The 15,803-nt window shown below is 36.9% G+C and overlaps 1 protein-coding gene across 1 annotated transcript; it reads right to left on the minus strand.

Moving 5' to 3' along the window:
• Window positions 1-1,036: 1,036 nt before the first annotated feature.
• On the minus strand, window positions 1,037-15,411 carry LOC139935929 (lipoyl synthase, mitochondrial-like). Its single transcript, XM_071930569.1, has 10 exons — window positions 15,346-15,411; window positions 13,101-13,276; window positions 11,875-11,968; window positions 11,263-11,343; window positions 10,578-10,734; window positions 9,410-9,467; window positions 8,105-8,230; window positions 7,164-7,309; window positions 5,167-5,349; window positions 1,037-4,170 (listed from the first exon to the last, which is right to left on the minus strand). The coding sequence occupies exons 1-10, from the start codon at window positions 15,397-15,399 to the stop codon at window positions 4,103-4,105; spliced, it is 1,143 nt and encodes a 380-aa protein (XP_071786670.1). The 5' UTR covers window positions 15,400-15,411; the 3' UTR covers window positions 1,037-4,102.
• Between the last annotated feature and the right edge of the window lie 392 nt (window positions 15,412-15,803).

Genomic DNA, 15,803 nt, shown 5'->3' on the forward strand with positions numbered 1-15,803 from the left:
AATTATACATAAACTGACAATCTTAAGAAATTTGAGATCGATCGGCTATCTGGGTCACGAGAAAATAGTGAAAACCGATTACACATTTTGCAAGACATCGATTCAAAACAAAAGTGAAGAAAACGCTCACTGAGCGATAAACTCCATACGGGAAATTAGTTTGATTTATTTCTCATCATCGACTAATACGACATTTCAGACAGAAATATTTCAAATGATTTTCAAATGATCATTATTAGGCCATGTAAGTTTCATGTAAATCTGTGATCTTCACGATTTGTTTTCTTACCACTCTGTAATGTTCCTTTCAGTGTTTATGGAAGTCAAAACCTATGTGAAGTGTTTCTTTTTGACCAAAGAATCATCTCACGATGCATCGATGGATATTAGTGTTCTTCCGATGATGTTTATTCTTCAAGCAAAGGGGACATTACAAGCCGATCATTTTCCAATCATCATGGTAACATTTTCCTCAACTGCCATTTCGCACTATGCTTTATTCACCGTGGTGCAAAGAAACCGTTGTGGAAAATATTTCTAATTACAATTATTATGACCTTTTGTTTAAGACGAGATTGCTCCTTTTTATCAAGAGATGACGGCGACAAAAATAAACCTTAATAGTGAACGATGAGACGAAGAATCAATCAATAGAAATGAAAATGGGAAAAGGAGACAGTCTGGATAATCAAAGCTGACAATGTCTTGTATCGCTAATGTACGCAGACAGGAATGCAAGACAGTATGTTTTTTTTAAAGAATTTGTTCTGAAAAGATGACAATCATACTATTATTTCAAAAACCAGGACCGCACTGCTTTTTATGTTTGTTATAAACATTGAAATCTAGTAATATTTGAGGTAACGCCGTGCATTCGCATAAACAAATATCGTAAATAAGTTGTCATTCTGACAAGAACTGGTGATGTAACATTTCAAACATTTGATCAGTATGCTGGAATGAAGTTCAACAACAGAAAACCATTGTACAAACGAAATTAACAGTTCAAAAACGGCTTAAGTATTTCGTTTCAGTGAAGAAGAAAGGCCTTTTTGAAATAAGTTAAACGTCTGGACTAAGTCAACTTGTATTATCTCGATTGCTGTGCACTTTGTTCGTTAACTCCATCCTTTTATTGATTAATACTTAGATAGTTCATGAGCCGAGACGTTTTCTACTTTGAGCTTATACAAATCAACAATCAACAGGCTTTCGAAAGAAGGTGATATGTAAGCAAAGTTTTGAAATTGGCAAATGAAGTGGATTGTCTGATGTTCTAACACAAGTGAACAAATAAAAAATTGCGAAATACGGAGAATACCATCACAGAAAGGTCAGGTAGGTAGGCTACTGCAAGTGAAATAAAGAGGTTAAAGAGAAGTGTTGATGACATCCGATACACAGCTGAGCAGTATCATCATCATCCATTACTCATCTTAAGACACTCTATGGATGCCTAAGTTATAATCCTAGATGCAACAAGGGACCATGATACACCAAGGTGGCAGATCTGTAGCGTCTTGACCATGACATACTGGCACAAAAATTGGCACCATCCATTCTTCTTGACATTAATAATGGACTTGATTTCAATTTAATAGAAGGAAGTTGGTGAACGTCCCTGTGGACGTGATGCTATTATTAATCTTGACAGACATGCAAAATGCAAATGTCTCCCTAGAATGATTTAACGATAGAAATATGATTATGAACACAACCTTTTTACTTTCAATCTACTCCAAGAACTATGGACATCTAGTGTTTGTTTTTACTAATCAGACTACAACTATCACTTGATAGTCCTTGAATTATTTAAAATGTGTATGAATATTGCATTGGTATACAGGTTGACCTTCTTTAATTTTTAATAACATTCAAATTCAAGCATTACCTGGACGCTATGAAAGCTTTACATCATGGTTAGTGATGTATAACCCTTTGTGCCCGTCCCTGTTTTGAATGATGGTATATAGTAAACTAACCTGAACTAATGCATATTTTAGTTCCACTGAGCTTTAGATATTAAAAGTCAATGGCAATACCATTCATACAATATTCAAAGAAGCAAACAAATGGTAAATTTTCAGCTGAAAAAGGAAACAAAGTAAATTCGTTTCACTGAACTTTATTAATTTAATATTTATAGTAGATATAACAGCGTAAGCAAACATTCGCTAAATAATATAACAATATTTTGAAAAAGTAGGTTTGTATTTAAAGGATGTTGTCAGTCCATTTAAAATAAAATTGTTTTAGTTTGTTTCAACTAGTTTAAACTCCAAAACCTGCAGTATGTGAGTTTGAAACAATTTGTCATGACCATTTCAAAACAATTCCTAAATAATTCTAGGTATTCAACTTCAAAACTTCAAAATTTCTAAGCTGTTTCACGCCCTTACAATCTCTTCTTTATATTTCATTAATTTCTCTTTAAATATATTGATGTCATAACCGTTTAAACACCATATGTGGATGTGAGTTAAAATCTTCAGCAACCTTGGAATATCTGAATTTTTGTTACCAAATACATATTGATACCTCACCATAATGCCTCAAATCCCATATCATATTTTTTTCTGTACAAACAACCTATACTTCTTAGTGTTAATATAACCCTCTAGAACTGAAGAAATTGCCGATGCCTACTTCACAATGGTAAAGATAATATACTGCATAGAATGGCTGGGCCTGCATGAAGTACCTTGAAATGCTTTAACAACACTGAGCACCACTCATTCAGTAATGTAAAAATAATTGAAAAACATCCCCAGGGGCAAAGTATAATCTCAATGAAACACTTCAACTGCCACTGTCACTAAAATGATTGATGAATATATATAACTGCACCCATGAAGAAACAAATTAGTACATGTAGTGAATTCCAAGCTCAAAATTGTCTCCTATGTTTGCAAACCTGCAACTTCCCAGATCTCAAGATTAATGTTCTTTAGAAGACATAAACTAACACCCGCTTGCTTGCCTTCATCACACCTTATTCTTAATGATCAGTGTGCATGCATGTTGTATAAAACTGCTTCATCGTGTTTATGCTAACTCGTTCTCCACCAAAAACAACACATACAACAGCAGTGATGCAGGCCGGTATGCTTCGTTTTTGAAAGGGCAAGGGCACCAAGACATTTTCTCCTTTATAAAGGGCACCCTACGAGGTAATTGTAAATTTCTACTGGAGCATTTCAAGAGCACCATGGCAATGACTAAGGGGCACGGAGGCAATCGCTTTAGTGAAGTATCAGGCCGGTGATGCAATGTGGGTTAGCACTTCATAAACAAGAACAATATACTATTGTAATGTCGGAAAACTTAATTATTCCATCCATCCAATCTTAAAGAATTATAAATCACTAGGTTGTTTAAAAAAAAAAGCTTGAATGCAAGTTGTAGTCATGATAAAAGGTTCATGCGTCATAAGCACTAACCCTGGATAATCATGATTTATAACGCAATCTGTAACCAGGCAGTAGGAGACTCATCAACACTCCATGGTCAAGCTATTATAATGTTGATGGTAATACTCTGCAACTATAGTAATCTTTATATAGGGCAGATCTCGATTGCTATCCTTGTCATTTTGACTGAAGGCAGAAGTAGCCGCTGTAACAAATTCACTACCCAAAATATGTGACTTTGCTTGAATTGAAGTACAGACACGTGTATGGCAATACTTGGCCCATTTACGTACGTCTTTGACAATGTTGAGCTAGTTTGAAATAAGCGTTGCTTAAGATATTCTGTGTTTTTTTAACTAACAGTCTGATAAAAAGTGTAAAATGGGCAGGGCTTAATGAAAAGGCCAACTGACAAGAGAGTCTGCTAAAATATGTTAACTGAACTAGAAACTTGAACCAACGACCTCCAGATTAACGTGCCGGTGCTCTACCAACTGAGCTATCAAGTCCTATGTTGGCAGTCTCCCTATTTTGTCAATATCCTTGTTCAGGGGGTGCCATAAAAACTTTTAATAGCTTTATTTCATTGGGCAAAGAAAAACACAAGGAATTGTTTCCAGTAATTTTTCAGAATAAAAGCTTTTTGGGATTTGTAAATTATTTAAAGTGCTTACTTTGAATGAACTTTAGGGTTAACTGGTTGATGGGCTGTCATTTGATTCTCTCCTCTTCTCCAATAGATTCTTCAAGAAGAATTCACCTGCAATGAACAATAGTTAAACACAGTTACTTCACACATCAGTGGACTACACTAAAATAAGTACCGTAACTAGTTTTTATATAACGCTTTTCACACCTGAAGAGTGTCTCAAAGCACTTCCAACAACATTACCCCTGGTACCTGGGCCTAAAATCATTCCTTAAACCATCTCAGCTCCCTGGGGGAGTTTACAGCCTGTGCAACAATGCGCTACTAAGCTAAATCACAAGAACCATCTCTGCCTTCACAGGTATCCATTTACCCCTGGGCGGAGAGAAGCAATTATAGTAAAGTGTCTCAAACCAACACTCTGCTGAAAAGCGAGTTTGGTGCTCTTATCCTGTTGGCCAAAACGACCCTACTAAGAGCATTATACTGTATCAACCATACTTATAGCAGGAGCTACTGATTCATAAGTTTGAGTTTACAAAGCAAAAACAGGAAGTAAAGGCACTGGGCATATTTGATAATTGTCAAAGACCAACAGTCACACTTGGTGTATCCCAGCATACATGTATGCATCAAATTACCATCTGTGAAAATTTAGGCTCAATTGGTCATCGTAGCTTCACACAACTAATGAAAGAAAATAAACCTTATTACATAAATATGTGTGCTTTCAGATCCATGAGAAAGGCTTCAGGCAAGAAGTCTTTCTCAGATCCAGACATTTAAGTAAGAAATAACTTTTTTCTAAAAAACTATGTTACTTCAAAGGGAGTCATTTTTCACATTGTTCAATACTATCAACAGATCTAAGCCTTTTTGAGATATGGTGGACACTATAGGAGTGCACTGTTTAGTTTGGCCGTATAAAGACAAATGAACCTAAACCATAGCAGTGTCATAGTATAACCCATATCTCAAAATGGCCAAGTAAATTTTTGTGCTAATAAAGTTTTGAGTAATTACCAAATTTGTCCAGTGCCTGTAAATAAAAATAAAAATACTTTTGAAGGTCATTTCAATGTGACCTGTCATTGACCCTTTACTGACCTGCTTTGTACGATGATCTCACCAGGGGACCGCTGGCTGTGTAAGCAAAGCCCAGTTTATTGCCAACTTTCTCCCAGTAGGCAAACTTGTCTGGTGTAACGTATTCAGAGACTTTGAGATGCCTCCTTGTGGGTTGCATGTATTGGCCTAGGGTAACACATTCCACACCTACTGCTCTTAAATCTGAAACATAGATTACCACAATGATAAACACAACACAATCTATATAGATGGAAATAGCATTAGGGATAAAGAATAATAATATTGGTTTTACCCTTAAACCAATGTGTTAGCACTGTATACTTTCTCTGAGTTCTATGTTTCAAACCAAAGAATTCAAACTGCCTCAAGCTAATGGGCAAACTCGGTGGTTTAGTCGTTAAGACACTGCTCTAGAATTGCAAAGGTCGTGGGTTCAAATCCCACCAGAGTAATATGCCTGTAATTTGTTTTCGCAAGGACTTGTGAAAGTACCGAGTATACCGGGCTTACACGAAGGGGAAAACCAAAATTATCACAATCTACACATTCATCAACTTGTTACTAGGACTGCAATACACCCTAGTCACTACCACACAAAGAATACCATACAGGCACACAACTAAATTACTGCCCACCCAATCAATCTCCATGCATAGCTAGCGTTTCACCCACAAAAGCAGGACAGATGGTGGTCATTAATAATAATTAATCCTGCCTCTATGTGGGGGTAATTATGTAACATCGGAATCAACACCTCAGCTTTTTGTTGAAAGAAGAGGATTACAATGTACATTGAATCTTTGTTTTCAATTGAATTTTCAGGTAAAGTGAGGTAACTTAAGTCTGAGCAAACAAAATAATCCTGTCAAGGTGAAAGGGAAGAATTGTCCTGCATGGAGGAATACAAAGCTCTAAATGAAAGTGGATCCATTTGCTTGTAGTTTTGGGAATCATCCTGTTATGACTTCACCATCCTAAATAGCAGTGCAAAGCAAAGGCATGGGTAGGCCTACACTTTTTGTGTAATAACTTTTTCATTTAATCTACTGAATAATCTTGCCAGTCAATGTTTGAGTACCTTGGAAAAATGCACCGCTCAAAATGACAGAGGATTTAATTGCATGTAGTTTTGGGAATCGTCCCCGTATGACTTCCACAACCTAATATTATTGAAGTAGCATGGGTTATAACTAGTTCCATACAATATGTGTGTGAAAACCTTATCACATAATCTATTGAATGGTAATGCTCCAGCTTGTTAATGTTTTACAAAGTTGAGTACCTCGGAAGAATGCAAAGCACACAATAACAGATGATTTAATTACATGTAGTTTTGGGAATCATCCCATTATAACTAGGGTAATAACTAGTTCCATACAACATGTGTGTGAAAGCCTTATCACATAATCTACTGAATGGTAATGCTCCAGCTTGTCAATGTTTTACAAATTTGAGTATTTGTTTAACACATACGCATAAACTAAACTGGGCCAAGTTTCATGGCTCTACTTACTGTAAGCAAGAATCAGCACTTGCAGAAGTAAGGAATTTTGTGCCTGTGTACGAAACGCTACTAAGCTTACACAGAAACTTGATGCTTACTCAATAAGCAGAGCATGGTGATTGTAAGTGAAGAATTCAAAAGTAACCAGAGCCATGCAATAGGGCACTGGCTGCTTGAGTGAACTTTAGTGTAGTTACAGGCCTGATACTTCACAGAGGCAACGCAGGCGGTTGCCTCCATGCGACCTGGTCATTGCCTTGGTGCCCTTGAAATGCTCCCGTAGAAATATACAATTCCCTCATAAGGGTGCCCTTTACCAAGGAGAAAAATGCTTTGGTGCTCTTGCTTTTTCAAAAACCAAGCATACAGGCCTGAGTTGGAAGACCTCTAACATGTCTAATAATAATGAAGTCTGCCTTTGTGTGGGGGTTATTATGTAACACCTGAAAGAGGATTACATTGAACCTTTGTTTTTAATTGATTTTCAGCTGCTGGTGATTTGTGTATTTACCTTTCATTGTTTGGAAGACCTCTTCATCTTTCTCCCCCATGCCTAACATAATGGAGGATTTAGTAATAACATCAGGGTGGACCTTCTTGGCATGAGCAAGCACGGACATAGACTGCTTGTAGTTTGCTCGGGGATCTCGCACAAAACTGGAACAAAAACCAAATTGAAAAAACTTTGAATGCCTCCTTTTACTCATTCAAATTTTGCAAACAATTTAAGGACTGCTCAGAATACTTCAAAATGATGTCATTTGAATGGATACTTAATTCTACTACCATAATGAGAAATCAGTAAATGTATTTTTAGTGATTGCTTTCTTACAATATGTGTGAGGTGCGCGGCTGAGCAGTCTAGGGCAGTGGACTCAAGTTTTAAAATCTACAAGATGAGGGTTAGAATCCTAGCCTGGTCAGTGGCAACACTAGCCCGGTCAGTCACAAGGTACTTTATCATTATTGCTTTACTCAACCCGGGAGTACAAATGGGTACAGGCAAGTGCTGGGGAGTAACCTTTTGATGGACTGGCATCCTGTCCAGGGGAAATAGAACCATAAATGCCAAGGAAACCAGATAAATACCAGCCTGATGAGTGATATTGCGCGCACATTTAGTCAACTAACGACCAGCAACTTGAACGACTCCTTTGGAAGTCTATTCAACCATCGGTTCCACAGAATTCAACATTCTATTGCCTTCCATGTTTCCGCTATAGTGTTCCTGGATTCCCTCCGTTCTTTACACATATTGGCATGGAACATGCTATTGGTACCAGTGAAGAAACCATGATCATGAGGCTGTTTCAAAAATGGTTGATGGAAGTAGTCAACCACTGGTCGACCAGCCTGGGTTTCGAGTTAAAATGGTCAACCTTTAGTTTACCGTCAACCTACAGTTAACCTTAATGCACACTCGAACTTGCTCATAGTATAAGCTGAACTTACATTTGGAGGTTCTCTACAGTTTCAATGTTATGAGCAAACACATCCAGACCAGACAGAGCAACCCTCGCTACGGCTTCCATATCCCCACGGAAGTCTGGTGTTAAACATTCGACCAACATGGAGCTCCTGTTTAACATACAAAGTTTATGAGTTACATTAATCTGTTTACATTAATTGTTCTGCACGATTGGTCCTTACATAAACATAAAAGTTCATGACAACTAAATTTTAAATTTTTGATCCTAACACTAGAAACATTCCTGATCTGTGATTTTCGACCGATACTACAATTTTCATCAGGGCAGTCAGGTTGGTGTAGTGGTGTCTTGTCTCACCTTTCACATCTGGGACCCTAGTTTGAATCCCACCGGGCACAACGTGGATCGGGGTTTCAGTCCCTACTTGACCAAGTGGGTTTTTTCCTAGAACATTTCTCTGGGGTTTACCTCCCACATTTAAAATTTTATAAATTTCTAAAATTTCTTCTCTTCTCGATTGGCTCTAATTAAAGTAATGAGAATATTATCTAGATCCAGCATGATGACCTGGAAGTAAAATAAGTGACCTTGTAGACACGTGATTCTAACACTGCATCATAGACTCCTGGGAGTTTGCGCCAACCCCTGTCCTGGTTCAGGGATGGTCTAAGTTGTGGTGTTAGGATCGCGTGTCGGCAAGGTTACATATATATACTGGGTCATCTTGCTAATGAAGACAGTAGTAAAACAAATTCCAGTGCTGTGATTAAGAGTTTAAGAATAATGGCAATAATTTAATCACAAGAATAATGGATTGGCAGACAGGGAAAAGGAAAAGAGTTAGAGTGGACAGAGAAGAAGATAGAGAGATGGAATCAGGGTATATGCAGGAACAGCATGGACAAGAACTACAAGAAATAGAAATGAATGGCATTTACAAGAAGAGGGCTACGTCTTACACTAGATGATGATGATGATCAAAAGTTAAACATTTAGTTGTATTGAATTACCAAAACCAATTCTAGAGAGCTGATTAAGCATAAAATTAAACTTAGCACAAAAAACTTTGCTTACAACCAAAGGTTACCAGCCAAAATATTATGTCTTTCAGCATTAGTGACTGGTTCCCAAATTGTTTTTGCTTGGCAGCTTTATGCTTAAGCAGCTCTATGAAATCGGGACCATGAAATTGGAACAATTTTACTTCTGCATAATTGATGTGTAACATGCAATTCGACATTATAAATTGTAGGATAAGATAACCAAACATTGGAAACAATGTCTAACTGTATGCCTTTTTAAATCATAACTACTTCTAAACACTTGCCTCTTTTTAAGTTCTATGACAGTCTGAGCAAAATGGGCTGAGCCTCCATCTGGCAAATCTAGGAACAAAAAATGTACATCAATAATACCAGGAAATTAAAAGTAACTGTCTGAATATATCCTAATTTGTTTATTATTATGAGGTTATAAACCACAAAAGGAAACTGACTAGGTTAAGTCAAGATGATTTGGGGTTAAATAAAGAAAAAATTAGCTGAGTTTGAATCAATGACCTCTGGTTTAATGTGGCCGCACTTTACCAACTGATCTCTCTAGCTCTATGTTGGCAGTCTCTCTATTTGGTCAACATCTTTCTTTGTGGATGCAAGTCAGCAGCCACATAATTACCACCTGATGTGTAGCCAGTCATCATTCCAAAGTTTACAAACAAACCTGGGAATAGGCAACCAGGTATCACCTTAAAGGAGCATGACTTATAATCTCATTTTAACGGAAAACTGACTTGGCAAATTTGAGATGACTTGGAATTCACAAAGGGGAAATGCCTAGAGCAGGATTTGAACCAACATCCTCTGGTTTAACATCCTTTTACTTTTTCTCCATTTCTCTTTTGAAGAACAAAAACACTCTTTACATATAACTTCAGAACAAGGCTGCTTGTCTTGTGTTTGCCTGTGGCAGAGAACAAAATTCCTCTGACCTGCTGAGATCTTTTCACTGGCTGCCAGTACGAAAAGAACCAAAAAAAAAATCCTTCTGCATGTTCACAAATGTCTTCATGGTCATGCACCATAATACCTCACAGAAAACTTTAGTTATCCTCTACAATACTGGTCATTCTGAAGACCGTAGAAGGCTCTGCTCCAAAAAAAAGGCTCAAGACAATCTATTCTTCAATGCAGCTCATAAGTTTTGGAACCAACTGCCCTGTGACGTCAGAGAAGCAGTGTCTACTTCGTTCTTCAAGCAGTCTCTCAAAACGTTTTTGTTTCCCACTGAGAGCAACAGTAGTTTTCTTTTGCTATGTTTTTTACTTATGTTATTTTGTTTTTCTTGTGAGGCGCTGTGTTCTTTGTAGAGCGCCATAGAAATGTTGACTATACTATTATTATTATTATTATAACTGAATATCACTCAAACAATGCAAGCTATTATACAACATGATATCAAAATGATCAATACATAAATGAAGCGAGAAACATTCCTACCATCTCTGTCTACAGATGTAAGAACAACATAGTCCAGTCCCCAGTCAGATATAGCTGTGGCAGTGTTGACTGGTTCATTAGGATCAGGAGGTGGTGGCTTTCTAGCAGTCTTCACTGAGCAAAACCTACACCCTCTTGTGCACGTATCTCCAAGAAGCTGTAAACAACAATTATAAATTTCAAATAACTTTCCACTTAAATGCACTTCGAGGAATCAATTACATTGGCATTATTGTGCCTTAAAAACAAAGGTTGCTGTGATGGCACAAATATATTATTTGGCTAATGCAGGGATCTAATTTGGGTGTTTTTAAAATGTAATGTTTGTTTGTTTTTCTATAAGTATCAAATTTGAATCTTTTTAGTGCACACATGGAAAGCAATTTTCACTTTTTACTTGTAATCTGTGATGAAATAAATAAATTGATTGATTGATTGACTATCCAGCAAACTTCAGTACAGCGCTTACAGTAGCTAAAGGTTTTACTGGACCAGACAAATTTGTATAATGCTTCAACACTCAACCGAATTTAAAGATATTTATACACAGTTTAAATTGGAAATGCAGTGAGATGTTCATACCCCAAAACACCAGACCCTCTTATTTGTGCGGTTGTAAGTTTACTCGTCTGAAATTAAAACCACTGGCCTGTGGTTCAGTAATAATTTTGGTAAATATCCTTACCATGATAGTTGCTGTGGCTGTTTGATGTTCACCTCCTCCCCAACACTCTCCTATGTTAGGACATCTTGCCTCTTCACAAACCTATGGGATATTTCAAACAATGTATTAAAGTCAAATTTACCTAATTTAAATTTAACAATAAAAATAGTGGCTTCTCATATAGTGCTCATATCTGTCACTCAGTCATGTCAGTCACGCTCACGGCACTTTAATACCTAGTATTTCCCTGCAAGGTTTGTGTGACTACGATTGCATTATTATGAGACCTACTCTTTGTACACAGCACCATGTAATGTTTTACATGTTGCTGTGTCGCAATATGCAGCCAATCAAACCAATCAAAAGCCATTTGGGGAACCCCCTATTTTTTTGATAACAGTACTGGGTTCTTTTACTTGCGTTAGGCCATCCGAAGGACAAAGCATCATGGTTACGTGTCTTTAAGGAGACTGTTCATAAAACTAAAGATGGACAGTTTTACATATAAAATGCAAACTCTTCTCAGAAAAACTTAACAGTATCTTGCACAGAAAACTTTGCAATGTGTTGTCCTAGATTACTCCTTTTGTGTGAAGATTGCTCAACATGTACAAGACTTAAATTAGTGCTCACTGTATTAAGATTTAGTCCACGCAAACTTTCTTTGATTCTGTTGTAGTTCTTCCCAACTGGAATCTCTGTCTTCAACCATGGTGGTAGCCTCAATCTAAAAAATAAACCAGACAGTGTTAGTGTACACACACATCACTAAATTGTATCTGTATCCACTTTCTGATATAAGTTTGATCAAACAATTAGACACTTTTGAAATGATTTGCGCCAATACATGTACATCTTACAAGTTCTGAACAAATTAAAGGCACTGGACACTATTTGTAGTAACTCAAAATAATTTTTAGTATAATAGCTTACTTGGTAAGAGCAATGAAGAGCTGTTGGTAACATAAAACACTGTGAGAAACGGCTCCCTCTATAGTAGGCCTGGGCGAATTATTCGAATATCCGGTTAATGGCGAATAGGTTTTCCTATCCGTAAACGCGAATGCCTTTTTTTTCTTAACCGGATATCCGCATAGGGCGCGAATAGCTATTTATAAACCGGATAGTTATGTAATTACAACCGAGTAACCGGATATTCTTTAATATCCGAATATCCGCGGACGTCGGGCGACAACTGATATGAATGATTTGTCTGAATCCTTATGAAACTTCTATTAAGACAGCATAAAACAGCATAAATTAAGTATTAAACTATGCTCACCTCCGTGAAGAGTTAAAACAATGACATTTCTGACGTAATTTGTTCAAAGATTACAAAAGTTTTCCTTCACGTAGAGTGAATCACGATCAAAAGAAAAAGCAAATCGCCATCTTTATATTAGATCCGGTCATTTTTATGAATGAACCGAGTGACACTGTCTAAAACTAATATCAATCCACCCATAAGATCTCATTCACAAACGAACAGCGCCCTCTAGCGGTGAAAAAACTATTCGAATATCCGGTTAATTTCGGATAGTTGGCCAGCGGTATCCAAATAACAAAATTTCACTATTCGCCCAGCACTACTCTATAGTAACATAGTTTTTGAAAAAGAAGTAGTTTCTCACTCAAATAATAAAATACAGTAGTCTAAGTATATTGAGTAAGGAAGAGTTACTCATTCTAGCTTAAAACTAGCCTTAAGTGTTTAATATCTCCTAGGACTAGTCCTAAGTTTAGGAGTAGTCCTAACTCTGTGTGAAATCGACCCCAGTGCCTTTAAGATACTTTTATGAAAAGAATCAGTACAGTAACACAAACCCAAAGTTGTTGATTTTAACAGCAACCTCTGTTACCTTTTCATTCCCTTCTCTTTGACCAGTTTTCCATCATAGCCATCACTTCCCGTATCAGTTGCCTTTAAGTCCTCACTGATGAAATCTCCAAGGGATGGCCCCTGAGCCAGACGCTCTTTCTGTTCATTACTAAGTGAAGCAAATCTACGACTACATGGTTTCACATTGCTGCATCTCTGTTGAGATTTAACAAAAGAAATAACACTATCAAAAGATCCTTAGGATATTGAAAGCAAGCTCTTATGGAAGACAAAACATTTATTTGCTAACAGCCACAGCTGGTGCTATGGCCCCTACTTAGGGGGCCTGTTCCTGTGGCAGACTACAAACATGACAAACCACCTACGTGGACACCTTGTGCTGGGACTCTTGCCTACACAGGAGGAGCTGCAGACACCATTGGAAGACCAACAAGTTTGGAGGGCCATCATCGCCTAAACTAGTGAACAGCCACATGAAACCAAAGTTTCCTGTTGTAGTGCACTCAACTCTTTTTCTTGCTTGATGCTTAAATTCAACAAATACCATCAAAAAGTTGTTCTGTCCCCAGGGGTTCTACTACTTACCGTAAACTCGCAGTCAACTTACTTGTGCTGTCAACTCGCCATCAACTCCTCCAATATACATTTAAAATCCATGAAAGAGGCATAGAACTGTTAAGTATTAGCTAAAGGAGAACTTTAATAAGTTTTAGGTTACATTTTGGTATAAACAATTTAGTTTTTTTCTCATGAAAAAATTAACTCAAAGCTGCAAAACCATCGACCACCATCTTGCTTTTTCACAGAGCTTGCACAACAAAGCAACAGAGACCGCTTTCCTGCATATGGATTAGTCTTGGCTCAAGATGTCAATGACTGGTACCGCCCAGTGTAGTCAGTAGTATGTACTGCGCTTCGTGTTAAAGCCATTATATACTTTCGGCACAAAAAAAAAAAGTTCACAGATTTACAAATAACTTACAGGGTTTACAGAAGGTAATGGTGAAAGACTTCTCTTGAAATATTTTTCCATGAAATGCTTTACTTTTTGAGAAAACATTAAAACAATTATCAATTCGCACTGTCGAGAATTACCGATTTGTTTTAAACACATGTCATGACACGGCGAAACGTGCGAAAACAAGGGTGGGTTTCCCAGTTATTTTCTCCCGACTACGATGATCAATTGAGCCTAAATTTTCACTGGTTTGTTATTTTTTATATATCAGTTGTGATACACGAAGTGTTGGCCTTTGGACAATACTGTTAATACCAAAAGTGTCCGATGGCTTTAAATGATCGCTGACGTCTTGTGTCAAGACTAATCCATAACTGCAATCTGCATAGTGGTTGAGTTGACGGCGAGTTGACGGCACAAGCGAGTTGACTGCAAGTAGTAGGACCTGTCCCGGACAGAGATTTTAATGTGAACAGGCCCGGCCCATCCGCCTGGATATTCGTTCACCTCTGCCAATTTTGTGATTTTGTCACATTTTTTTTCCTTTTGAAGTTTTCACTTCTGCCTTTTTCCTGGATGTACAAATGCAAAATTATTATTTACCATTTTAGGTGCCTCTCATGGAATTGAAACTTCAAATTGTTACTTCAAATTCCAGAGGGTGGCTTAGTTATTTACAAGAAAAAAAACCCCAGCAGCTTATAGTATACCGAAAAAGAAAAAAATACAACCCAGCCTTTAGAAATTATCGGGCATAATGGAAACGTCCAAGTACGTCACAAAGACAACGTGGCAGATATTACCGATCTTTGCTAACTCAAAGTAAAACAATTTGTCGTGAGGGGTCGTTAGTTGTAGGTATTTAGTGCCACTGAAAATTTGCTTTAGAATTTGTAGGTTGTTCGATGCGATTGACGAGTTGTTCGACACCCAATCTCATCTATGATCTACATTATTGATATTATCTATTCTTTTTTTTTGAGTGACTTGCTTGCATTATCGATCGTGAATAACTTGTCAATTGATGATCAGACAACATGATGATTTTTCGATTACATTCATGTCATTCATTCACAACACATGATGACACCAGACTAAAAAAAAACTATAAATAAATATAAAAAAATAAAAATAAAGACTATTTGATATTTTTTTGATTGATATCTTTTTTTATAAATTAATTATTAGGGCCTAATTATTATATAAAATAACAACATTTCTTGATGAGCTCAGCGTCACTGTTATTATACCGTGGAATTTCACCTAAACTTATTTAAAGAAAAGGGTTTACTAAATGAGCACTTACGAAGACAAAACTCGTCAGTCGTGATGAAGTATACATTGCTCTGTTGGCTGCCATCTTGGTGTTGAGTTTTTTGCACCGTTAATGTTAAATACCGCCCTCTTTTGTTAAATACTTTTTTATATATTATTAATATTAGACTTGTATCAAGTCGATTGATCAACCTTCTCAGCACACTTTATGGTCAAGAAATAAGGTTTTCATTGATATTTTTCTAAGTCTTTCTTATTCTTCTTGGCAATGTAAGTTCCCCCTTCAATTAAATGTAATTTTTGCGTTTGCGTTACGTATTTTACATTAAAATTAGAACTTAGAAAACCACAGAGAAAACACATCGACTTCTACTCCGTTAATCTTAAATAGCGCCCTCTAATTTAAAGGGCTTGGTTGTTATTACTATTAAACTTGTATCAAGTCGATTGATCAACCTTTCTTTGCACACATACACGTATAGTCAAGAG

This window comes from Asterias amurensis, chromosome 4 (genome assembly GCF_032118995.1).
Source record: "Asterias amurensis chromosome 4, ASM3211899v1".
Classification (NCBI taxonomy): Eukaryota; Metazoa; Echinodermata; class Asteroidea; order Forcipulatida; family Asteriidae; genus Asterias; species Asterias amurensis.

Bases quoted from the DNA above. Each gene is read 5' to 3' on its own strand.
- LOC139935929 (XM_071930569.1), bottom strand. From the start codon at position 15,399: ATGGCAGCCAACAGAGCAATGTATACTTCATCACGACTGACGAGTTTT. The intron at 13,277-15,345 runs GTAAGTGCTCAT...AAATCTCAACAG, and splicing joins GACTGACGAGTTTTGTCTTC to AGATGCAGCAATGTGAAACC. The intron at 11,344-11,874 runs GTGAGCACTAAT...AATATCCCATAG, and splicing joins GTGGACTAAATCTTAATACA to GTTTGTGAAGAGGCAAGATG.